General features: G+C 39.4%; 1 protein-coding gene across 3 annotated transcripts in view; it reads right to left on the bottom strand.

Moving 5' to 3' along the window:
* AR (androgen receptor) overlaps positions 1-27,467 on the bottom strand; it is a 181,496-nt gene that overhangs the window by 61,866 nt on the left and 92,163 nt on the right. For 2 of the 3 annotated variants that reach the window (XM_057539092.1, XM_057539093.1), the window contains exon 2: positions 17,031-17,182. The exons of the other annotated variant lie outside the window; for it this stretch is intronic. In XM_057539092.1, the coding sequence (XP_057395075.1) occupies positions 17,031-17,182 (152 nt within the window). The remainder of the gene's footprint in view (positions 1-17,030; positions 17,183-27,467) is intronic. 3 annotated transcript variants of the gene reach the window in all.

Below are 27,467 nucleotides of genomic sequence, written 5' to 3'. Positions count from 1 at the left end.
TACCTGCAGTGCCATGGGGTGAAATTTCAAAATAGTCCTTTGAAACTGCAACCCCAGTATTTCAAAATGGAGCCTTGAGAGTGGTTAGATACACACTCAGTCCTCCTGCCCCTGTCTCGGCTTTTCAGTCATTCCTTTGTGTCATTACCATGTAAAGATATCCAGCAGTGTATGAAAAGTGACAGATCATTATAAAATGAAAGAATAGCTGTCTTTATTAGATTGTGAAGGAGACAAGGAAAAAACTTACTCCTTTTTGTCATTCCCATGTCTGGCACATAAAAAAATTATCAATTTACATTAGTTGAATGCATGAGTGAATGAATGATTGGTCTCTTAATATTTTGCTGGCCAAGACATCTCCCTGTAATGTGCTTCTTAAGAAAGCAGTCCAGGTCCTAGAAGATCATTAGGGTTTGAAGGTTTCCTAAAAAGAGTAGTTATCTTTCTGGAGTGAAAAGAATCAACAAAGATCACTGTAGTTTTTTTATAAATGTTAAGTCTCATTCCTTCCTTCCATAATGGTTATTTGAAATCCTGGTTCCTCTTCAGTCTTAGTGAGTTTGGTGAGGCTGCTCTGTGGAATGCTGGCCTGGAGCCTCTTGGATGATGAATAGAAGGGGTCAAGGGAAGCCAGAGGACAAAGCTCAGTCTGTTGCCACCTCACTGCCAGTCCACCACAGTCACTACTGACACTGGTAGCTTGGGCATCAAGAGAAAACAAAGAAAAGGACCTTGGAAGCAATTTCTCAAGGTTCCTGTGTTAGCCAGGCAGCAATGCCCATGAGCTCAAAGCAAGCATATTAAAGGCTGAGAGACGGCTCCGTTGGGGAAAACAGATAAAGTTTTGAGGGTGATGAAATTGAAAAAGCCCATGTATTTATAACTTACAACAAATAAATTCATTCCAATAATATCACCGCTCCTCCCCAATTTGTATACAGCAGCTTAGGAACCTGTCCTGCTGCCAAATGCCAGATCAAAGTCATGTCTGATGGGGAATAAAACACTAAGCAATGAAATAAGGGCTTGCTCTTAGAGCAAGTTTTGCTTTTGCCATAAACACTGCAACTTATCTGCACAGGCTTTTAGTAACCATGCAGGTAAGACCCAAAGCTGAGCTGTAATAGGAAGGCACTCCTCATGCCTCTCTTGTCCATTTTCTGGCTACTGCTCACTTGCAGGAAGACAATAATTATCTCTATAAATAAAATTATCTGCCTAGCCCTATATCTTGCAAAAGTAGTTGGACATATTGTCAATCAATTTGGAGGTTATCTTTGCGATAGACTATTTTTGGAGGAATAAAATTCATTTTTGAGGATCTCTGAAAGGTATTTCAAAGAGGTAATCGTTCTAGTGTGACTGCAGATTGGAGAAGATGTACCTCATGTTAATAAGCTGTGTATATAGAAAACATGCAAATGAAGGAGTAATTTGCATATTAAACTGTTTCTCCTATAGACAACTCTTTGCAGAGGGTTTCCAAGGTGGCCAGAGGCAAGTATTTATATAACATAGGCATGATTGTCCTGAATGATGGTAAGGAGATCCTCTAGAAACTACTACTCATAGGATACTTTGTAATTTACACAGTGTATTCACAAGCATCGTTTCCTTTAGCTTTTCCAACCACTATATTATCTCCATTTTATAGGTGAAGAAACTGAGGCTTAGAGAGGTCAAGTGAATTTCCTAAAGGCTAAATCTACCACATCCTAGCTGCTTTAAACATGCCTGAAGCTAATCAGAAGATGGCTTACCTGCAGGCTCTATTCTCTGTACATATTCCCTGGTAATAGTCAGCAAACTTTGGAGTTATATTTCCCAGAACAGTGAGGGTCTCCTTGAAGCAATACACCAATCACATTCTGCTCCAAAGAAGGGTCAGGTTACTCACAGGTGTTCCTAGCAACATGGGTGTCAAATGCTTACAGCATCATAAAAGGGTTTGCTATTAACAAGTGACCTTCCTCTTACTGGATATGTGTGTAAATTTTTGTCATTTCCCTAGGACCCCATAGGAGCATAGAGGATAGGTTAACAAACAAGGAAGAAGGGTTAGCAAGTGAAGACTGGGCCACGTTGACATGACTAAAAAGGAGCCACAGGAAGGCATCTAATTCTTATTGTTTAAGAATTCCTTGGTATCCCAGATTAAAGAATAAAGAACTTAGCGTTCTTTATTGTTTAATCTGGGATACCAAGGAATAGAATCCTACTTTTATTTTCTATACTGGATTTCCCATTTGTTCTCCCTTAGTATTTACTAATGTGCATTTTGGTGAATGAGAAGTCATCCCTATTGTGTTCTGGGAACCTAAGGAATGCGCTCTATATTTACACTCAAGGTGAAGAGTGGAAGAACACTAGGAACCAAAGTAAGAGAAATTGAGTTCCAAGGGGGACAAGAAATTCTGGGGGACAGAACTGGAAAGTGCTGTCTGACTTCTTACAGAACACCTCTATCCTTAACCCTGCAGGGTTCTATGTTCTATTCTAACTCAGGAGACCTGTTTTTTTCCCCCACATAGAATATACAGTTCTGCAGTAGATCTTGCAGTCTCCACCTGAACAAGAAAGCCTGAGTATCTGAAAGCTACAACCCCCAAAACATGTCAGTGAATTCAACCAATAGGTAAAAACTTCCTTCCAATTCCTCGAATGTGCCTCCCACACCTAAAGATCTGCCCATCACAGAGGGCAGTGGCAGCTGGCCTCTATCCTGCATCAGTAGCCTTAATCCTGTGAGATGACTGGTGTGCACCTACTTGTATGTGCTGAGTCTGCCATGCTGCCCTGAGTTCTTCTGCCCCTGATAGGTTTCGGATATCCAAATGCCTCATGGTTTTCTGATGTCCACAGAAGCTGGCTTGGACTTGGGCATCCCCTTAGGCCTTGACCCCTACAATTCTATCTAAAGTCACCTATTGGTTGCCCAGAACTCAGTCATCTCTCCCTAGTATAAAGTGATCTCACAAACCCAACACAAACCCACAATTCCAAGTCCTGTTAAGTAGGTGAAACCTGTTCATCTCTCTCCACAACTCCTCCTCTGCTTCCCTCTTCCCCTTCTGTCCTTTCATCCTACTGAATGCTCAATGCCTTAATTTGACCCCTGGCTCCTGAGAGCTTGCCACTTTGATGCTCTATCTATAAAGTTTCCTATTCTAGATAAGCACCTTATGTTCAGAACTTGTCCTGAATCCCTTATCCCTTTCAAAATTTATGAGGCTGGTGTTCCTATCCTCCAGAATCCTGCCAAGAAACATACTGACAACCTATGTCCCAACAGCATTTCTTGATAATGGCTGAATGTGTCCCAGGAAGAAGTCTTCCAAAACAGTCCTACATATGGCGAGTTTCAGACCCTGTGACAGATCATGTGTGGCAAGATACTTTCAAACAGAGGCACTTTTTGTAAATTCTTAAATCATAACACTTTATTTTGGCTGTCTATTCAGTCATCTGTCTCCCTCCAATTCCTTGAATGCACCTACCATTCCTAAAGTTCTGCACATCACATGCTCTCATCCCCAACCTCTGCTTTTGATCCAGTATTTCCACTGGTGGAAATGGGTCCTAAGGAAATTTTTAAAAGAAAAAGAGTAAAAGTAATGTACATGAATGCAACCTAAGTACGTGTAAACAATCTAAACATCCAACAACAGAGGCCTGAGGGGAAATAATAAGACTATAATTATGTATGACCGAGGGCAAGACCTAAAAGAAATGAAGATACATTTTAGTCATTGTTATATTAAGGTAGTGGGCTTTATTAAAAGCTAATAGTAGAACGTGTAAATCTCCAGATAGGTTATGTAATTTCACATGCTTAAGATTGAAGGGTAAGGCCCACTAGGCACCAATACAATCCAGAAGAGAATTCCAATGAATTTAAAATAAAATCATGGTTTCAGCAAAGTGAATCTTCCACTAAGGAGCTCAGTCTAGTAGAGGAAAAAAGATGTGTAAGTACATCACTGAAAGATAAAGCAGGGAGTGGTAAGAACCACAAGAGAGGGACCCATGAAGTGCTGTGGGAGTACAGGAGAGGGTAGAATGACTTTTGATGGGGTGGAGGCTTCATGGAGGAGTGGGCACTTGAGTGAGGCCTTGAAGAAAGGTGGGACTTAAAAAGCATTTGAGGTAGAGGGATGTAGCCTGAGTAAAGGTGAGGAAGGGGAAAGTGTGGGCATGCGATGGGATAAAGGGATAGTTTAATAGTATAGTTTGATAGTATTTCATCATCCTTCCATGGGAAATAATACTGATCATCCATTTTAGGGATAGAATGAAAAATGGAAAATAACTGACCAAGCCTGAATAACATTAGATAACACTGTTTTTTATTTGGGGGGGGGTTGATTTAAATCAATCAGTTTTTCTATTATTCTTAGTAACATTGCTTCTTTTGGCCTTTGATTTAAACCAATCATTTGCTGCACAATCTCTGTCCCATTTTGCACTTATCTCTCTTATGACACTTCTCACAGCAGTATATAATTTTTGTTTCCACATTGATATCCCCCAATAAACTTCGAGATCTTTGCAAGAAGGACTGTGTATCATTCATCACTGAGTTCGCAGCATCAAGCAGAAGGCCTGGAATATTAGCCTCACTGTGCACTTATTGGTTTGCTCCCTCTGGACTGAGAGTGTGTTTTACTCATCTCTCTCTCCCTAGCACTTAGCACAGTCCTGGCATATAAGATGCTGAATGTTTGTTGAACTGAGATGAATTAGTTCCCTTCCTGTTCCCTTAGTCCTTGAGCCTCAGTTTCCCCATATGTAAAATAAGGGTAGTAACAGTTATCTACTATCTCATAACATTGTTGTGAAGATTAAGTAAGCACTTAGTGTAGCGTCTAACACAGAAAATGTTCAGTAAATATTAGCTGCTATAACTATCATCATCATTATTATCATTATTATTATTTTTTTAATTTATTTTTTTGGCTGTGTTGGGTCTTCGTTTCTGTGCGAGGGCTTTCTCCAGTTGCGGCAAGCGGGGGCCACTCTTCATCGCGGTGCGCGGAACTCTCACTATCGCGGCGTCTCTTGTTGCGGAGCACAGGCTCCAGACGCGCAGGCTCAGTCGTTGTGGATCACGGGCCTAGCTGCTCCGCGGCATGTGGGATCTTCCCAGCCCAGGGCTCGAACCCGTGTCCCCTGCATTGGCAGGCAGATTCTCAACCACTGCACCACCGGGAAAGCCCCATCATTATTTTTTTGTTGTTGTTGATAAAGCTTCCAGACCTGCTCATGGGAACAGTTCCCTCAAACTGTGCCAGCCTTGGTCAGGGTTGTCCTTGGGTATGAGAAACTATGCCTGTAGATTTTTCTCTCCCTTGTCTCATCACACTGCTTCTGCTGAACTTAAATACCCTGTGTAGTGTAAAACTGTAGCTGACCTTGGAGGGCACATCCACCAGACTAGAAGCTCCCTGAGGACAGGGCCATCTCATCTTCATCTCTGGGACCACATAGGGCCTCATACAATACATGTGTGTTAAAAAAATGAATGAGTGAAAGCTACTCACCTCCAGCTCTTCTTCCCTGACACTAGACTATATGAATACAAATGCCTATAATCCAGAGTTCCCTCTAACCAAGGGACAGGTCCCAGGGAGCCCTGTGTTGTCTACCTTTGTGCTACCCCTCATAGCTCTAGCTAATTCCTTTTAGGTCTTTGGTAATTGGGAATGAATACATCTGCAAAGCTGCAAAACTATTACAGTCTGAATTATGTGTGAAATATGTCACATGTCTAAAAATAATTACTATCAAACTATCCATGTAAATAGCAACAGGTGAGTTATTTAATTCATACTTGCATTTCTACAGTGAAATCATGGGACCCCTGGAAACATGCTGAAATTTGACGTGGAGCTGATTTCTCATTCACACGTTAAGAGGCATTGTCGAGAGTGCTTGGTTCACTTTTTTTGAAAGTCTGGCACTATGTAAGAAAACTTCTAGTTGCCTTATCTCACGTAATCCTTAGAATTTCTCTGGTGGTCATCATTATCCCAATTTTAAAAGTGAGAAAACTAAGGCTCACGGAGGACATGTCATTTTCCCAAGATCACAGAGTCAACAAATGTTGGACTCAAATCATATCTTTTACCCCTATATCAATAGGGTTTCTGAGTAGAGAACATTTCAATATTTTTGTAGGGCTCACTATATAGGTGAGAAATCATTCCACATCTTCAAACCCCTTTCTATTGTTTTCTCTATCTATCTCTCCTCCCATGGAAGCAAAATCTGAACCTAAACTTGCTAGCTAGTCTTCATGAAATTGCAAAAGAGACAAGAAAATCTCTTTCCGAGTGACATGGGTTACAGAGGAGTTTCTGGGGAGCCATGGAAGCTATAGAGGTAGGGTGGCAGAAGAGGTGCGGCAGGAAAGTGGAAAGTAGGAGGCCTTTAATCATAAGCAACACACATGAAGGATCCTGTCTCTATTCTGAAGCTGAGCAGAGCTAAGGGACCTCAGGGACTGGATACCCACTTACTGATGGGCCCAGGGGGCCTTAGGCAAGGTGCTAACCTCCTTTCCCCATTTAGGGTTTTGGACAAGATCTGAAGGTGATTCAGTTAGGACTTAGAGATAAGTAGTATCTTACATGCTGGTTTGGGTTGGCTGTATTTTTGGGTTTTTTTAAATTTCTTTTATTTTATTAAATTAATTAATTAATTTTATTTATTTATTTTTTTAACATCTTTATTGGAGTATAATTGCTTTACAATGGTGTGTTAGTTTCTGCTTTATAACATAGTGAATCAGCTATACATACACATATATCCCCATATCTCCTCCCTCTTGTGTCTCCCTCCCACCCTCCCTATCCCACCCCTCTAGGTGGACACAAAGCACCGAGCTGATCTCCCTGTGCTATGCAGCTGCTTCCCACTAGCTATCTATTTTACATTTGGTAGTATATATAAGTCCATGCCACTCTCTCACTTTGTCCCAGCTTACCCTTCCCCCTCCCTGTGTCCTCAAGTCTATTCTCTACGTCTGCGTCTTTATTCCTGTCCTGTCCCTAGGTTCTTCAGAACCTTTTTTTTTTTTTTTTTAGATTCCATATATATGTGTTAGCATACAGTATTTGTTTTTCTCCTTCAGACTTGCTTCACTCTGTATGACAGACTCTAGGTCCATCCACCTCACTACAAATAACTCAATTTCGTTTCTTTTTATGGCTGAGTAATATTCCACTGTATATATGTGCCACATCTTCTTTATCCATTCATCTGATGATGGACACTTAGGTTGCTTCCATGTCCTGGCTATTGTAAATAGAGCTGCAATGAACATTGTGGTACATGACTTTTTTTGAATTATGGTTTTCTCAGGGTATATGCCCAGTAGTGGGATTGCTGGGTCGTATGGTAGTTCTATTTTTAGTTTTTTAAGGAACCTTGTTGGCTGGTTTTTAAAAGGATCAAAATTGAAGAGCGGGCGTGGATGGAGGGATATAAAGCCAATCTATGGGAGGCAGAATGAATGACGGTACATCACCAGTTTCATTTTATACACAGTGAAGTCACAGGCCATACCAAGGCATTATCCGATTTTTGAAATAAATGCCCCTCCCTCACAAATAATAAACAAAACAATAACACTACAACCAGACTACATTCCTCCAAGGGGTCCAAAGCACTAAGAATATAGGAGACAGCACTCTAGATAAAATACAGTCCAGCTTGGTTTTAAAAAATATCCATCCGGCTTCAGGAAAAGAAGCCTTAAAATTTTATTTACACAGGTGCTGGCTCAGGTTTCTATTGAATCTGACCCCAACATACTTTTAAGACACGCCTCTGGCTGGATGAGGGAAACCAATGGCTGAAGAATGTGGAAGATAATTTATGACCTATCTTAGCTTTTCTCCTGACCTGTGGCTATGGATCTGAATTTACCAGGGAGGTCAGACAAATCTTGTTGCAGACAAAGATACACAGAGAGCTCTGACACTTTCGAGTCCAAAGCCCAAAACTCAAGAGAGGCGATGAACACATGCTTGCTGGGCTTTCTGGGGAATGTTACTCATAGTGCCCTGGGAGGCCAAGAGGAAAGAGGAAGAATTGACCTTTGCTATGTTCTTATACAAATGCTACTGGCCCTTCGGATCACCAATTAAGTAACACTGAAGATAAGTGGTTGTTTGAGAACCTTACACCAACCCAAAGCCTTCTTTACCAGAGAACTACCATAAATACTATCTGCCAACTCTCCTTTCTGCTACCCAGGGAACACCATAAGTGTATGTGTGCCAATGACCAAGGCTTCACTCCAGTAGAAGGAACCAAAACTTATTGGGCACTGGAGCTGTGTTACATATCATTTAGTTCTTACAATAACCTTGTGACCTATTACTATCTTCACAGAGGCACAAAGAAGTTAAGTGACTTGCTCAAGGCTGCATATCTATTAAGTCTTGGAGTTAAGGATTGGGTTCAGGTCTATTTTCCAAGGCTGATGCATATAAAGTGAACCACTGGCCAATAGAAACATCTGGAGTATCTATAAAATCTTAGAGATTTATTGTTAAAGATTTAGGTTGCTATAGATTTATTGCTAAAATATTCAAGATCATTTAGTTCAACGCTTTTATTATTTAGATGGAGATTTGAAGTGAAAAGAAGGAATGAGACATGCCTAAGGCCACATAGTAAGTCAATGGCAGAACCAGAGCCCCATTTGGTGCTCTTGCACTGCATCTTATTCCACTACCTAGATAGCAGTGTGCTTCCAAAAAGCCCAGAGAGTAGAGTAGGAGAGCGATGTACAGCTCAGCATCGGGGTGGGGGGTGCAGGCATAAAAGGCTAACTGAAGGCTGGTCAAGGGACCTGCTGCATCTGATGAGGTTCCCCTCAACCACTTCTGGACTCCAAAATGTTCCTAAAACAAGCATCCAACTTTCAGGCAGACCTGTCTTTGGTCAGTCTGTTCCTGAAGTCCTGCCTTCCTGAAGTTCACTTCCTACCTTTTGTACTTGGCAAACTATTACGCATCCCTTCAGACCTAAATCAACCCTTAACTCCTCTTTGAAGCTTTCTTAAACATTCCAGGTAAAATAACTCATTCTCTTATTCTGTCTGCTCAGTGGATTGTGTACTTACTTCTAGTACAGCACTTATTTTACTCTGTTATGTTGGAAACTCTGTGTCATATTCACTCCACAGCCACTAACAAGTTATATGGCTTTGGGCAAGTCACTTTAACTTTTCTGTGCCTCCGTTCCCTCATTTGCAAATAGGGCTAATGATAATACCTACATCATAGGGTTATTGTGCGGATCGAATGAGAAAATGTCTACAAAGCAACTAATACATACTGAGTGTTCAATGATTAGTTTTTGTTGTTATCTCTTATCCCAGTGCATGGTATAGGTCTAGTGTACACAATAAGTAAGCATTGACTGTTTGTTGAATAAATGGATGTTATCTGGGGAAAGTGCTAGTCATCAAATCGCAATTTTAGATATCCCTGCAGTCAAGTTAAAGGTTTATTATGCTGCCTCACACAATTCTTGGAGGTTCCAAGGCAACAATCTCTGAAGCTCTGCTGATCAGCTGTGAGGCTGGAGAACCCCTCAGCCAAGAAGCAAGAAATGGCTGGGAGACCCTCATTTCTGCCGTTTATATGTTCTATGAACCTGGAAAAGTCACTTCCTCTCTCTGGGCTTCAGTTTCCTCATCTATAAAATGGCTTGGTCAAATTTTTAGATTTCTGAGTTCTCTTCCTTCAAATTTTAACAGGTTAGCATTTAAAGATCCTGTGATTCCAAGTACTGCAAATCTTTTAAGTCTTTTCATTAAATAACTCATGGCTGAGTCAACTGCCCAGAAAGTGAAAGAACTTGTGAACATGGGACTATAGAAATGTGGTTATCTAACTTATGGACCTGTAAGAGGCTCACAGTCTCCAGGTCCCATATCCAAGTACCACAGTGAAATCATGGTCCGTCTACACTATGAGGTGAACCAGGAGAGGAAGGACAATTAAAAATGTAAAACCCTGATAAAAGAGAAGAAGATTTTGCCTCAATTTTTAGCTCTGTCCTGAAAGACAATATTTTCTGGTTTATGACATCAAAGAGGAGGGGAATGGAGTTCTCTTGCTCCTGGCCCCATGGAAAACATTCTGTGGCACACTTCTCTGAGAAGGCTCAAAGCAAAGAGTCCAGGAACCATGATTCTACCATTTGTATCCATACACCCTGTCTCTGAGTTCTTCCCTTAGCTTGGTAGTGAGGAGTAAAATTCTCATGTGCACAGGTGTTAAATCATGCTTCTTGTTCTGTGGTTGTGTGATGAGAGTGAATTAAGAGCTATCAAGCCTGGTTTCATCAGAATCAGAACTTTCCCTCTGAAGAGTAGGAGTTGGCAGAAGGACTATTACTCACATGTCCCTGGCCCTACCTAATGAAGAGTTTTAAGTATTTGGAGCTCTTTTAAGTATTTGGAGCTTTTTTAGGAAGAAAGCTCCCTGTGATATTGGTGCTACTCATTGGCTCCTTGGTTTCTCCCCACAGTACTTAAGTCTTTCATAAATTCTTTCATTTCTGACTCTATTGTTCCTCTTCACTGTTGTTTTTCTTGTTTGCCTAGGCATTGCGCTTTCTTTCTGCTTTAGGTTAGTATGCTTATATATTTGAGGGGTAGCTGTGCTGTAAGAGAGTGACTGCTAGCATTGGACCCAGAAGGCCTGGGTTTAAATCCAGATAGTCCACTTACTACCTGTTGATTAACTGACAAAACCTCAGTTTACTTACATGGAAAATAAGGAGGATGACCTCTTCCTCTGTTCTAGGTGGTTGGGAAGTTAAATGGAAATTGGATATGAGAGCTCTTCATCCACTGAAGAAATTTAAAGGTGTCCAGGGTTATGATCACTAAGTTCCTTCAGGCAGGCTCTGTATCTTGAGTATGTGAGCCTAGTATCTCATGTGTAGTAAGCACCCAGCAAATGTATACTGACTGAATGCATGAGTAGATTACCACCAGGCCTGTTCTTATGACGTACTCAGTAAAATATAGGCACCAGTCTAGCCAGAAGCTGTGGTGATTTCAGTGGGATGTATCAGGAGTCACAACATGGGCTGGAAGCAAACGGACTGAGAATTCTAATCTCTTTGCTCCCTTTATAAAGAATCATTCACCTCCAAATCCCAGTTTCCTTCTTTGGATAGGAGGAAGTTTTCTTTTCTGTGCTCTCTTCTGGCCGGTAAAAAGATTACCTGCCTCCTTGGAATGCTGAGGGCAGTTACCTAGCCATGAAGAGAAGGAGCGTGAACACCTGAAAAATAGGTTCCAGAAGTATGCACACATGACTATTATAACTGAAGAGATTGTTTTTTGAAATAACGGCTTCTCCCAGAATTCAGTTATTATGAGGGACAGTGTGTTTCTTGCCATGGGACTAGACTAGAGATCAGAGAAGTAAGAAATAACTCCTACCTCTGAAGAAAAAGGGGGTCTAACACCCTTGCAAGAGCAACCAACTGCTAAAATCTACCACCCAGAGTTTCACAATTATCAAGAGATTCTGTGAGGGATTAAAAAAGCTTCTGGCTGCAGTATATGGACGGGCTTTAAAAATATAACACACTGGGGAATAATAAGGCAAGGTGGAGTGAGATAATGGACTCAGAAGATCTTGCAAGTGACACAGAAATTTCATGTTAATCATTGTTTCATAAAATGCACATGCTATAAATAAGCAGCCACAGGGCACTATAGACCAGCAATGGCAAATTCTTGACATGGCTCCCAAATTGGTCTCTAATAAGAGACTTGGGTGGGCATCAACTGGAATGAGTTACAGAGCTAAATTACTTATTCTGCAGGCCTGTGGTCTAGTCTTGTGATGAGGAGGACCAGAATTAAGCCAGCAAATGTGTAAAGACAAAGAATCATGGGGAAATATATGGTAGATTCATAACTCAACTGGCCACCTGGGCCTTACTTTCTATGAGACAGAGAGTTTTTCCATAACGCTTAGTACCAGATAGTCCCCAAAGCTCTTCCTCTTTACCATCTGGGGTATATGTGGCATCCATCAAAACTCATTCATATATATTTTATAGTTATCCACATGGTTACAGTACAAAAGTCTAAAAAGAAAATGTGTAGAATATTTTCAACTTCTCCTCTGCGTATTGCAAGGGTGAGTGATCAGCAAGATCATCAGAACAAAAGTATCCTCTTGTAGCATTCCTATATTTGTTTATTTTTCTCCTGTTTAGTGAAAAAAGCTCAGGACCTAGATGCCACCAGACCAGGCATTCTAGGCAAGCAAGGGGAACAAACTTTGACTGGCCAACTCAGAAGAATGTTTAAAATTAGATAATCTAGAGAGTTGCTAAGACACCAGGAGACCAGAAAGAGCAAAATTTACTATGCAGGTTTGTAAGCACAGGAGCAAGAGTCAACAAACTACAATTCACCAGCCAAATCCAATGTGCTGCTTGTCTTTGTGTGGCTCAAGAACTGAGAATGATTTTTACATTTTAAATGGTTGGAAAAAATAAAAAAATAGTATTTAAAGGCATGTGAACATTAAATGAAATATAAATTTCAGTGCCCATAAAGTTTTACTGTAGTACAGCTAAACCCATTAGTTTTGTCTAGGTTTGCTTTCATGCTACAAAGGCAGAGTTGAATAGTACAGTCAGAGACCATATAGGCCACAAAGTCTAAAATATTTACTATCTGGCCCTTTATAGAAAAAAGTTTGCTGACCCCCTAATCTAAAGTCTGGCTATGATATTTAAGAACACCAGAGACAGATAAAAGATAATAGGAGCTTTGTGAAAAAACCTCTAGGACTCGTGCAATCAGGATCAGTCAACTTCTTGGCCAAAGATACCTGATTAAGGCTCTGTTGAAGTTGCAAGTAGATCCTCCTAGCAGAGTTAACTTGCCCTTGGGAAATGTTCCTCCGAAAGTCAGGGAGTGAAGGGGACACTGATATGCACCAAAAACTCTCTGCAAGACTCCAAACAAGAAGTAACATTCAATTCCACATGAGTTGAGGTGGGAAAGAGTAGATTTAAAGGACAGAAAGAGTTCAATAAAGGTTCACTTACATTTCTTCCCTCACAAAAACCTGGGGCAAGAGAAAGAATCAAAGCCATACTTATATAAAATTTGCCAAGGATACTAAATTGGGACATATTGTAAACATCAGTGAGGATGGTGTAATTCTCTGAGTTCAGAATGTAAACTACAGTTTCAATTTTATGATGTGTACCAAACAGTGCTCCATGTGTACAAAACAAATGGATGTACAATCTCCAATGTTTTACTAGAAAATGTCTGAAAAATAGTAAATTCTTGAGCACATAATGCACATGATGAATTAATTAACCCTCTTTGAAACATGATGAGGTAGAGATGAGGATTCATATCCTGATTTTCCAGATGAGAAAATGGAAAAGAAAGGAAGTTATCCAGCCATGGTCATAATGCTGGGAGAAGAGGGAATCTCAGAGTCCTGAATTTTAACCCAGCCCATCCACAGTGCACTCTCTCAGCTGGCTCTATCCCCATCTGAAGATTGGTTTTTTTAAGAGAATGGGAGCTAGGATTCACCATCTTCTAGGAAGGCAACACCAAACATGCATACAGGTATAAATGCATGTGTGTTTGCTGAAATTAACAGTGATGGTGTTTGGAACTTGTAGAATTGTCACAAAAAGTGTAAGCTGAAAAGGCACTTTAAAAGTATCTAGTTTAACTCCCTTATTTTACAGACAGGGAAAACTGAGGTCCAAAGGGGGAAATTTTCTTATCCAATGTCACACAACTAAACCCCCTCTGAGCCCCTACGCTGCTCATGGATATCACCTTCCTTTGACTTCCTGGTCTTTTTGATAGCATCTAACATGCCTTCCCCTTTCACCTCCCCACTCATCCCACCCACCCACCACTAACTGATTCTCTACATGCCCGTTTCAAACCCACAGATCATCCACTCAAATGTGCTTACACACACACACACATACACAAATACATTCTTTCACTAAGTTCCCATCAAGCAAGATTTTAGTGGTTTTTACCCCCTTGACCTATTACCATTATTTTTTAATCTCAAAATATTCAGATCCTTACCTGACTAGCCTCACCATCACCCCAAACTTCCAGCATTACTGACAACGAGAAAATGTGGGGCTCTCTTCTCTTCTTCCTCCTCAACAGGAAAACCTGGCTAGATTACAATCGACTCTGTGCTGAGCCTTGCACCAATGACAGCATTAAAGCTTCATGGTTTATGAACTACCAAAGCTAGAAATGGATTTCTGTCTGACGTGCCAGGCTTTTAAGTCTTGTACCTGTGCCCAGTCCAGAGATTTCTGAAACCATGAATAAAGTGGTAATCAACACTCTGAATACTCCATCTGAGCTTACTGACAACGACAGACAAATGAGGAAGAAAAGATTTGTGCTCCCACTCCCTCCAAGACAGGTGGAATTCCAAGTTTCAACAAGGCAGATTCACAATCACCTTCAGAAAGGCCATTTGGGCAATAAAGACACATTGTAAAAAAAAAATCAATAAATGTTCTCTGCAGGTAATAAGACAGCCCTTTGCCTTCAAACAGAGATAATAATGGCAGTAAACTCCAGCTACCAAGCTTTACAGATGGGAGGTGAAAGAAAACACCAATATTTTTTTTTTTTTTGCTTTGTTTCATGTTTTTTCTTAAACCACATTCTCCTGTCCCTCAAAGGGCTCAGGACTGGAACCTGGGGTTCACATTCCAAAGGAACCAATGGGCTCCATAGTTTTGCAATGAATCCACTGGAGATTTTAATATTTCAAGCAGTTAAGAGCATTTGGCTCCATGAGTTCATAGAGTCTCATTTTCTCAAATAAAATATCACCAAGTTTCCCTAACAAGTGATTCTAGGGACTGAAGAATTTTGAGACCTTGCTGGATTTCCAAGTGCTCAGTAATATGAGTGATTACCCCTCCCCCCCAGCTTCCTTGTTCTCAAATAGTCCAAGATCCACATAATAGCAGAGCTCCTCCCAGGCAGCCCTGCCAGCTGCCCTTCTGCCTGCCTCCCTCCTTCAGCCTTAACTTCCTCAGAAAGCTCCCATGTGGAATAGTTATGACAGCAAAATCTTCTCTTTCACAATATGGTTGATCATTCCCACTGTTTTCCAAAAGCAACAATATCATGACCCAGATTTGTAAAACCCAAAGGCAGCATCAAATACAATCTAATCTATCTGACTATTGAATTTGCTTTTTGCTTGTTTTCTTGAACTCTTTTCCCATCTAATATGGCTGCTATTACTGTGGTGCCTGGGCTTACTGACACATTAGCTCTAGATGGGTGCTGTGGTTCATTCTCTGCTCTATAGATAGGGCCTACCCGATGACAGGGTATGGGGAAGAGACAGGTTCTCACTGGAGAAGTTGGGGTGATCTGAAGTCTTTGGAGCTACTCCTCATTTCCTTTTCTGACAGCCATTCTTTTGTGAGTACTCTTAAGAAAGGAAGACACTGCTCTCTGTCTCTTTCCAAACTGCCTACGCCTAGGCACTGGTGCCCTGGACTTCATACTGTCCAGTGTAAGCAGTAGCAATGCGTCACTCAAGGCTATGGGTGGAACATGCAGCATATTTTCATTAATACTAAATGTTAGCTGTCTCCTTGTTGCCTGGGGGACTGGAAGAAAACAAAATAGCTTTCCATTTTATAGGTATTCCTGCCATCTGGCTAAAATGGTGAAAAGATAATCATCATTCCAATTGGCTATCAACAGGGAGGCCAGTTAAAGGGCACACACTTTCTACCTTTTCTCTAGATGCCAAGAACTCTGTGGTGCTTCTGCTGTCCTCTGGTGGGTGTCATCATATTCCTGCTGAAAGGTGTGGCCTATATACCTACCATTTTCAAGACTGTCCTCAGGGATTGTAGCCTTTATATAAGGAAAAGCTGTCTGTTTTGATTCTGACTTGGAACTCAAAACTTCTAGGCCAGTGAGAAGGAAGAAAAAGGTCTTGGCAGGAAGTACTTCCTTTGTGGAAAGTGGAGGCAGGAGTAAATAGTGGTGTTTAGCAACTGGGTCTGCTCCCAGAGCAGAGCATCTCTGTCTAGAAACTGTTCATCAGCATCCCTTTGAGAAGAAAGCCCTTAGTACAGGATGTGGAATGAAGTGGATGGGTAGGAGGCTTAAGCCCAGGGAGACTGGGAAGGAAGGAGGCACTAGTATATATAGGAGGTCTGGAAGTGTGAGTTCCTGCTGTAAGATGCAGCCTGAGCACTTCAGGGGGCTAAGCAGACATTAATTGTTTTAAGCTAAATAATACTAAGGAGCCAGGGTTTGAGCCCACTTAGCCAAATATAAGATGCAACTTAGCTTATGGTTTTGGACCAATGGACAGGGCCTGAGGGCAAGTCTCTGGAGAGAATAAAAATGTTTCATCACTTTGGGTCCTTATCTACCTAGGAGCTATTAATGCAAAGAGGCCCCAAGGATGCAGCAGCAGGAGGGAGCAGGTGCATAGACTGATGGTCTGCTGAACAGTGAGAACACTTCCTTTCTGGGGCCGAGGCCAGGAAGCCTTCACGAAGGAACAGTTTTGTATTCACCACAGAGAACAGGCTGGGGATTCGGTTGGGGTTTCTCCACTTCTAACCTCTCTAATAAGGACAATTTTTTCCCTCACTAGGCAGGAGAATGGAACACAAGCAAGGAGGAAATTAAATCTTTTCAAATCATTAATTTTTCTTTCATTCCTAGGACCCACCAAGCTCCAATCACCAGCTGGGACCACCTTCATTGCCTACATTGCCTATACTACCAAGGCTGCCAAAGCCAGGGGACCAGCAGGTATGAAAACTGACTTTTTTTTAAGGCTCTTAGGTTCTTTGAACCAGCCCTGCCAGTTACCTTGTCTCAGAGATGATAAAATCCTGGGTCCTGATAGACTGGTGTCTCTTTTTAGAAGATAAAGGAGAAAGGGAAACAGAAGTTAGTGTCCAAGACCCTTTACCTTCAGCGGCTCTTTTAAAGAAGACTTTGCAGCTTCCACAAGTGAGAGCTCCATAGTGACAGCCAGAAGCTTCATCCCCACAAATCAGGCAGGTCTTCTGGGGTGGAAAGTAATAGTCGATGGGCAGAACATGGTCCCTGGTAGTCTCCAAACTGAAAAGACCCAAAAGGAACAATGCAACACATGTCAGTACTTGACAGAAACAGGAGGGTAGAAGTCTGAAGTCTTCAGCAGTAAAGTGCACGTGTAAATTATTATTTATTGCTTAACTGAGTCAGGGTGAAGCTGAATTTTCCTTGGACTTCTCCTAGGGATTATGTTTGTAGGGTTTCCTGTCATATGGACAGAGCCCTTTTGGATCCTGTGAAAGCATGTGAGAAGTTCTCTGGAATCAGCCAGTCCCATGGGCTATGTCTACATGAGGGAAGGATGAAGGCAGAAACCTGAGGTTATGGTCTTTAACTTAAGTTGGTGGTCAGGAAACAATTTCAGAGTAACTAAATGGTATGAACTCAGCCCTAAGACCTTACCTTATCCAAAGGGAGACCTATGGCAAAACCAGACTAAGCATCAAAGCACTTTGATGTGCTTTGCTCTAGTTCTCTGAGCCTCACTCTCATCTGTAAGTAGGAATAATTATCACCCATCTTACTGAGCTACTTGTGTGAGTGGAGGTATGAATTAAACAAAAGTATAAAAAGCTCTTGAAATGAATACAGAAGTGAGGGATCATGATTAGTATTATCATACCAGTCTTCTTTGGTCTTTTTTCCATTCCCTCACTTTCTTTAGGAGTCTATCTAGATCACATGGAAATCCCCCACCCACATTCTATAACATAAAGTAGCAGAATCCCTATGCCAGATTTTATTGTGTAATGATGCACAATGATGCTGGAAATCTTTCAGGCAACCATCTCAACACTTAGCCATTTGAATACTCAGGTTCCTTGGGCTAGGATGGAGCTTCACAGGCCACCTAGTTTAACTGCCTATCTCCAAGAGGATCTGTGTCTGTGTCCTTCCAAGTGAACTGAAGGAGAGGGCCAGAAAGCCAATCCTAAAACCTTAATGGAAAGGTAGCTCTTAGTCTCCCATGGTAATTAACTCAAATTTAAACAAATGGAACATGGTTCGTATTACCCAAAGGTCAAATTTTTCTCTTCTATGTCCTATGTCTAATCATTAAACAAAACGTTAAGTGACTTCTTGGGTAAATCTGCCACAGATAGGTGACAACTGCATATTATCTCATCCACAGGAATGCAGCCACCATTTTTATGAATACTTCTTTCTTACTAAGCAAAGAAGGAAGGAAAATAAGCCTGTTCACTGTGTTGGGTGATTTCAACTCCTCAAAACAATTTTGTGAGACATTTTTTTCTCATTATTATATCAGATGAAGAAAGTCAGACTCAGAGAAGGAAAGCTCAAAACTATTTGACCCAAGCCCAGGACTCTCTAACTCCAAATCTAACACAATTTCCATTACCCTATTGTCTTCTCAGTACTCACCTTCACTTTCTACCCATGGCTCTTTGGTTATCATACTCAGCACAGTCATCAGAATCCCAAAAGAGTATGAAAGGTTATCCTCCTCTCAGTGCTCAGTGAGCAGCCCTGGCAGGGCAAGAGCAAAGAAGGCTTTCACTCAGGCTACACTTGACAAGCACTTTATCTCTAAGACACAAATATTAGCTTTTATTCACATCCCAAGTACAACAGAAAGCACTCAGAAAGTTCTGCTCATATGCAAACCCAGCAGCCGATTATGGTGGCCTATCTCTTCTCCCCATAATCCTTCCCCTTCCTACCTTAACCGGAAAGCCAGCAGGAGTCTGTCCACCAAACCAAGACTAAGAGGGCCACAAGTTCCACAGGAAAAGGGCTCACTTTCCATAAACAAATGGGCCAAAAGCTAAGAATGTCATTCCTTTGGCTAAAAATGTCATTTCCTTGGGTAAAAATTGTGCCCCCATCCTCATTCATGAAACAAGGAGAAGATGCAGAGGGTTTTTGTTGTTGTTTATTTGTTTGTTTTTAAGTGTCTTCATCTTCTTCTTACATTTTATGACTTCTGTAACTAATACAGTTAAAATCTAAAGGACATGTATTAAGGCACTTTATGTGCCAAGCTATTTCATATATATCATCTCATTTAATCTTTATAACAACCCTACCAGGTAGTTCTGTATCATCACTATATTGTAGGAGAGGAAGCTGATGCTCAGGAAAATTAAGTAAACTTGTTCAAGATCACTCCTCTAGTAAGTGGAAATGCCAGGTTACCATCCGAGGTAAGTCTGACTACAAAGTGTGGATTTGTAACCAATGGCTAACCATGTTATGAGAGTGAAGGTCTAGATTAGATAGGTTGATTCAACTCAACTAGTATCACCTGGCCCTATGGACCAGGTACAGGGCTAAGTGCTGGGGATATAGTGATGATCAAGATATTATCCTTGCCTCTAAGCAACTTGCTATTTAGTAGAGAAGAAAGACAGGAAGCAAAGAACTGTAAAATAACATAGTAGATGATATAATAAAGTAGAGTGCATATTGCTACAAATGAGAAAGTACCTCAAAGACAGAAATGCATTTTGACAGGTATAAAGGTATATATGTGTATATATGAATGAGATGATGATGGTAATGCCAGTAATTATTATTATATGATTGAAGAGTAAATATTAGATAAACAAAATGAGAACCTGCATAAAGTAAATAAGTGGTCTTTTTGGAAAGAGCCTTTAAAAATAGAAATTTTCATCCATACTAAAATTTAAAATACAACACAAATTATTTAAAAGAATCTAATTAATCAAATTTATAATCAATACTTAAAGACTGAAGAAAGTCATCATCTTATTTATTAGATATGAATTTAATAAAATACACTTCACACAAAAATAACTATAAAGGAGGTGGAAGAGTAGGAGAAGTAATGAAGGCAATTTTAGAATTTGAATTTTTCCTAATTACAACCCACTTTGTTTAGAGGCCTGAGATATTTCCTGACCTTACCAGGCCAGTCTCTCTCTACCTCCTCTCTCTGGCAAAATGATTTGGACAGGATTCCCACTGACCCTGGCCTAGTGTGAACAAAGGGCACATTGCAGTGACTCATGGACTGATTGATCTTCTAGCACTGGAAATGAGAATTACAACTGCAGTCCCTCTCCCAGGTTCGCATTCTAGAGAAACTTGTGCACATTTGTACCAGGAAGCATATGCAGAAATGGACATACCAGCTTTGTTTATAGAAGCAGAAATGATAAACATCCACTGAGAGGAGAAAGGATAAATTATATCATACTCATTCAATAAAGTACAATTCAGCAATGACAAGGAACGGAATATATCTACAAATAGGTGAATCTCACAAGCTAATGTTGCATAAAAGACAATTCATGATAGCATACATACAATATGATTCCATTACATAGAATTTGAAAAGAAAGAAAAGTAAACAATATGTAATTTGGGAATATATATGTGAAAAGACATAAAAATGCCAGGGAGTGATAAACCCCAAATATAGGACAGTGGTTATCCCTGACGGGAGGCTGTGGGGGTAATAATATAAGGAAGGGAGATACAAACTGATTTATGCATTCATTAAAAAAATATTTATTAAGCACCTGCTACATATCTGGCACCATTCTAGGTCCTGGGGTTAGTTAAACTAGTGAACAAAAAATAGTGTTAATGTTCTCGTTCCTTAATCAGGGCTCATGAGTGTTTGTTTTATTATTATGCTGTATAAGTAACTTGCATGTTACTTGTATTTTGTATGGTTATAACAGAACACAATAAAAAAATTAAAAGAAAAACCTCAGAAGTTTCTAACATCTCCCTACATAACATTCTAACTGCAAGCACAGCAAAGGTTTGCTTTGAGAATAAGTAAGTGCAGAATTTGCATGCAACATTGTGTTTTTTACCACCTCCCCTGTGTTATGTGCTCACTTATTATTCCAATGCTGGGCATTCAGTTTTATGAAGTCTGAAGCAAAAGCCCTGCCACACAGCATGGAAATTTTCCAAACAAGAACATGACTTGCTATTCTCCAATGGTTTCACAATTAATTAAATGAAAGTGGTTTACTAGAAGCTATAGGCTTACAAACGCCAGCTCAACTATGAGGAAGTTGGGTTTAGAAACCCTTGGCACCCAGCTGTAATCTCAGTCTCTCTCTCTCTCTCTCCCCTGATCTCTCTCTGTCTCCCTCTCTTTCTCTGTCTCTCAGACTTGAGGATACTTTAGATACCTTAAGGGGTCTGGCTAATTTAAGCAAGTCCCTCAGTGATTGTGGAACCAGGATGAAATATAAAAGTCACCGACCAGTTTTCCCTGTTTGGGAGAGAATGTAAACTCAGCAGGGCTTTTGAGCCAGCCAGACCTGGGTTAATATCTTGCCTCTACCACTGAACCTTGGGCCCAGTAATTAGGCTCTCTGAGGTCAAATTGCCTTGTCTGGAGAGTGGGGATATTTTCTACCCTTGAGGGCTTTTGTGAGAACTACATTGAATAACAAATGTTAAGCCCTTCCCTCTATGCCTGCCACATGGTAGCTGCATTATAAGTCTAGGATGCCATTACCTTTTGTCTTACCATAAAAAAGGGAAATGTCTTATAGTCTTAAAATAGAAAAGACCATCCTTCTTGGCTACATAGTATTCTTAGGGAAAGGTAAATATAGGTGGAGAGAGAAGGAAAAAAGGCTAGATGTGTAAAAGTATATCATTTTTATACATACCTCTGTACTTTTCAAACAAGAAGGGATTTAGGAAACCACCAAACATCTTTACAGAGCATCATATTTTTCCTGATGTTGAGTAATTTAAAAAATATTTTTATTAATCACATTGTGGAATATAATGAAGACTTTACATGAATTTTTAAGATAAAAATCAAAGAGTTCAAAGTTATTTTCTCCTCATAGATCACTTGTGCCTACTTCTTTGGGGGTATAAAGGATATTTCAGTAGAAAAATTGGCAAAGTAATGACATAAGACTTGTAGCTACTTTTCCCCTGACAGCCTGAGATTCTAAATTTGATAACTGTCTGTCCAAGAAGACAATCATGTTTTCTTTTAAAAGTATTACCCGAGCTTATGTAATATCTCTCCAATTCTCTTTAATGACGCCTTTTGTTGAAGTGGGAAGGTATACAGGTACAACATCTGGTTTTCATGGTCATCTCTGCCACTTTCTAACAGAATGACCTTGAACAAGTCATTTTACCTAAATTTCTTCACATGCAAAATGCATAAAGAAATATGGAACTCACAAGACTGCTATGAAGATTCAGTGAGATTCTGGAGGTAAAGCAGCTCACACCACTGCTGAGAAGTGAGTTGGGATTTTGAGAGAGATGGCCTTGAATCCATGGAAAGTATTACCATCTTAACAATACTAAATCTTCTCACATCAGGACCCAACTCCACACACCAGCTAGTCAGCACCAGCACCAGACTCTTGGGGTCACAGAGGCAGCTGCACGAGGGCCCAGCCCTCCCCATCCACAGACCAGCACCGGCCCTGGGACCCAACAGGATCTGAAGCCAGCTATACCAGGGCCAAGCCCCACCCACCAGGGGGCTGGCATCAGCCCCAGGAACCCTTGGGCCACACAGCCAGCTGACTCAGGACCCGGCCCCACCCACCATCAAGCCAGCAGCCACTGCACAAGGGAGGGCATGGCAGCCAAACAGGCTGCGAACCAACCCCACCTACCAGCATTCCCACAGTAGTCAGCCCTGCCACAAAAGAAGGGCACATGCATGTACAAGGGGGCACCATCAGAGCATATATCTCTGGTGAACAGAGGGCAGTGAGCTGCTGGGCCTCATAGAACATCCTCTATATAACGTCACTTCTCCAAGACTGTGAAACATAACTGATCTGCCTAATAAGTAGAAAGAAAAACAGAAAATTAGGCAAAATGAGGAGACAGAGGACTATATTCCAAACAAAGGAACAGGACAAAACCTCAGAAAATGAACTAAATGAAATGGAGATATGCAATATATCCAATAAAGAGTTCAAGTTAATGATCATAAGGGTGCTCAATGAACTTGGGAGAAGAATGGATGAACAGAATTTTAACAAGGAGATAGAAATTATAAGAAGCAAACAGAACTGAAGAATACAATAATTGAAATAAAAAATATACTAGAAGGAATCAACCATAGATAAGGTGATACAGAGGAATGGATCAGCAAACTGGAATACAGAGTAGTGGAAATCACCCAGGCTGAAGAGAAAAAATAATTTAAATGAGAACAGTTTAAGAGACATATGGGACAACATCAAGTGTACTACCATTCACATTATAGGGATCCCAGAAGGAGAAAAAAGAGGGAAAGGGGCACATAAATTATTTGAAGAAATAATACCTGAAAAGTTCCCTAACCAGGGAAAAGAAACAGACATCAAGGTCCAGAAAGCACAAAGAGTCCCAAACAAGATGAACCCCAAAAGGTCCACACCAAGACAGACAAATAAAAATGGCAATAGTTAAAGAGAATCTTAAAAGCAGCAAGAGAAATAAACAATTAGAAAGACTAACAAGACTATCAGCTCACTTTTCAGCAGGAAATTTGCAGGTCAGAAGGGAATGGCAAGATATATTAAAAGTGATGAAAGGGAAAAACATACAACAAAGAATATTCTCCCCAACAAGGTTATCATTCAGATTTAAAGGAGAGATAAAGAGTTTCACTAACAAAAAGAAGTGAAAAGAGTTTACTACCACTAAATCCACACTGCAAGAAAAGACCATAACTAGAAATATGAAAAGTATGTGATAAAAGATTTCATTGGTAAAGGCAAAGATACAGTGAAGGTAATAGATTAACCACATATAAAACTGGTACCAAGGTTAAAAGACAAAAGTAGTAAAATCATCTATATCTATCCACAATAAGTAGTTAAAGAATACACAAAACAAAAAGATGTAAAATATGATATAAAAAACATCAAATGTTTGGGGGGGTGATAAAAATGTAGGGTTGTTAGAATGCATTTAAACTTAAGAGATGATGAACATCAAATCGTTATCATTATATATATATAACATAAGGTACACATGCAAAAAAGAGAAATTCAAACATAACACTAAAGAAAGTCATCAAATCAAAAAGGAAGAGAGAGGAAGAAGAAGAAAAAAAAGTGCAAAAACCACCAGAAAACAATTAACCAAAGGGCAATGAGTAAATAATTACTTTAAATGTAAATGGACTACATGCTCCAGTCAAAAGACATAGAGAGAATGAATGAATTAAAAAAAAATAAGACCCATATATATGCTGCCTACAGTAGACTCACTTCAGATTGAAAGACACACACAGACTGGAAGTGAAGGGACAGAAAAATGTATTCCATGCAGATGAAATGGAAGGAAAGCTAAAGTACCAATACTTATATCAAACAAAATAGATATTAAAAAAATATAACAAGAGATGACTAAGAACATTAAATAATGATAAAGGGATTAATTGAACAATAAAATATAACAATAGTAAATACATATGTACCCAACATAAGAGCACTTAAATACATAAAGCAAATATTAACAAACATAAAGGGAAAAACTGATAGTAACACAATAATAGTAGAGGGCTTTGACACCCTATGTATATCAATGAAAATATCATCCAGACGGAAAATCAGTAAGGAAACACAGGCCTGAAAGTACACATTAGATCAGATGGACTTAATAGATCTATATAGAACATTTCATCCAAAAGCAGTAGAATACACTTTCTTTTTAAGGGCACATGGAATATTCTCCAGGATAGACCACATGCTAGGTCACAAAACAAGCTCAATAAATTACAAAGACTGAAATCATATCAAGAATATTTTCTGACCACAACAGAATGAGGCTAGAAATCAACAAGAAAAAAAAAACTGGAAAAAACACAAACACATGGAGGCTAAAATATGCTACTAAACAAACAAAGAGTCACTGAAGGAATCAAAGAGGAAATAAAAAATATCTGAAGAAAAATGAAAATGAAAACACAATGATCCAAGATCAACAGGATGCAGCAAAAGCATTTTGTAGAGGAATTTTTATAGTGATAGAGATAGAAGCCTACCTCACAAAAACAAGAAAAATATCAAATAAACAACCAAAACTTATACCTAAAAGTCCTAGAAAAGGAAGAACAAACAAAACCCAAAATTAATAGAAGGAAAGAAATAATAAAGGACAGAACAGAAACAAATAAAATAGAGATAAAAAGACAATAGAAAATATCAATGAAAGAAAGAAATGTCTCTTTGAAAAGATAAATAAATTTGATAAACTTTTAGCCAGACTCATCAAAAAAGAAGTAGAGAAGACTCACATAAATAAAATCAGAAGTGAAAGAAAAGTTACAACTGACACAACAAAAATACAAAGTATAATAAAAGATTACTATGTATACTTATACAAAAATAAAATGGACAACCTAGAAAAAAAATGGATAGGTTCCTAGAAACATATATTCTCCCAAGACTGAATAATGAAGAAATAGAAAATATGAAGAGACCAATTAACAATAATAAAGTTGAATCAGTAATACAAATATCCTAACAAAGAAAAGTCCAGGACCAGACGGCTTCACAGGTGAATTCTTCAAAACAGTTGAAGAAGATTTAACATCTATCCTTCTGAAACTATTCAAAAAAAAATGAGGAGCAAGGAATGCTTCCAAACTCATCATATGAGGCCAGCATCACCTGGATACCAAAACCAGACAAAGGTATCACAAAATAAGAAAATTACCTGCCAAGATCACTGATGAACATAAATGGAAGAATACTCGATAAAATATTAGCAAACAAAATTCAACAATACATCAAAAGGATCATACACAATAATTAAGTGAGGGAATTCCCTCCCTGGTGGTCCAGTGGTTAGGACTCCATGCTCTCACTGCTGAGGGCTCGGGTTCGATCCCTGGTCAAGGAACCAAAATCCCACAAGCTGTGTGGCATGGCCAAAAAAAGAAAAAAAAGAAAAAAAGATCTAGTGAGATTTATCCCAGGATACAGGATGGTTTGGTATCTGCAAATCAATCATTGTGATACACCACTTCAGAAACTGAAGGAAAAAAAATCATATGCTACACTCAATAGATGTAGAGAGAGCATTTGACCAAATTCAACAATGATTTATGATAAAAAAGTGGATCTAGAGGGAACATACCTCAACATAATAAAGGTCATATATGACAAACCTACAGCCAACATAATACTCAATGGTGAAAAGCTAAAATCTTTTCCTCTAAGATTAGGGACAAAACAAGGATGCCCACTCTTTCTTCTTTTATTCAACATAGTACTGGAATCCTAGCCACTGCAATCAGGTAAGAAAAATGGGTAAAAAATACTCCAAATTGGAAAAGCAAGAAATAAAGCAGTCAGTGTTTGCAGATAACATGACACTATATACAAAAAGTCCTAAAGATGCCACACACACACACAAAACACTTAGAACTAACAGTAAATTCGGTAAAGTGGCAGGATAAAAAATTAAAATACAGAAATCTGTTGTATTTCCATAAGCTAATTACAAACTATCTGAAAGAGAAATAATAAAAAACAATCCAATCTACAATTACATTAAAAAGAATAAAATATCTAGGAATAAATTTAACCAAGGTTGAAAGACCTCTTTACTGAAAACTAAAAGATACTGATGAAATAAGTTGAAGTCAACACAAACATATGGAAAGATATACCGTGATCAGGAATTGGAAGAATTAATATTGTTAAAATGACCATACTCCCAAGGCAATATACAATTTCAAAACAATCCCTGTCAAAATACCAATGGCATTTTACACAGAACTAGAAAATATAATTCTAAAATTTCTATGGAAACACAAAAGACCCTAAATAGCCTAAACAGTCTTGGGAAAGAAGAACAAAGCTGTAGATATCATGCTCTATAATTTCAAACTATACTACAAAGCTACAGTAATCAAAACAGTATTGTATTGGATCAGTGAAACAGAATAGAGAGCCCACAAATAAACCCACACTTGGTCAATTAGTGGAGACAAAGGAGGCAAGAATATACAATGGGGAAAAGATAGCCTCTTCAATAAACAGTGTTGGGGAAACTGGATAGCTATAGGCAAAAAAATCAAATTGGACTACATTCTCACACCATATAAAAAAGTAAACTCAAAATGGATTAAAGACTTAAATGTAAGATGTGAAATAACAAAGTCCTACATGAAAACAGGCAGTATGCTCTTTGACATCAGTCTTAGCATTATATTTTTTATATATCTCTTCAAGTATGAGAAACAAAAGCAAAAATAAACAAATGGGAACAAATGGTACTACATCAAACTAAAGAGCTTTTGCACATTGACTGAAACTATCAAAAAAATGAAAAGGTAGCTTATTGAGTGAAAGAAAATATTTGC

This window comes from Balaenoptera acutorostrata, chromosome X (assembly GCF_949987535.1).
Source record: "Balaenoptera acutorostrata chromosome X, mBalAcu1.1, whole genome shotgun sequence".
Lineage (NCBI taxonomy): Eukaryota > Metazoa > Chordata > Mammalia > Artiodactyla > Balaenopteridae > Balaenoptera > Balaenoptera acutorostrata.
The sequence above is the reverse complement of the archived record's forward strand: the minus strand, read 5'-3'. Positions and strand labels throughout refer to the sequence as shown.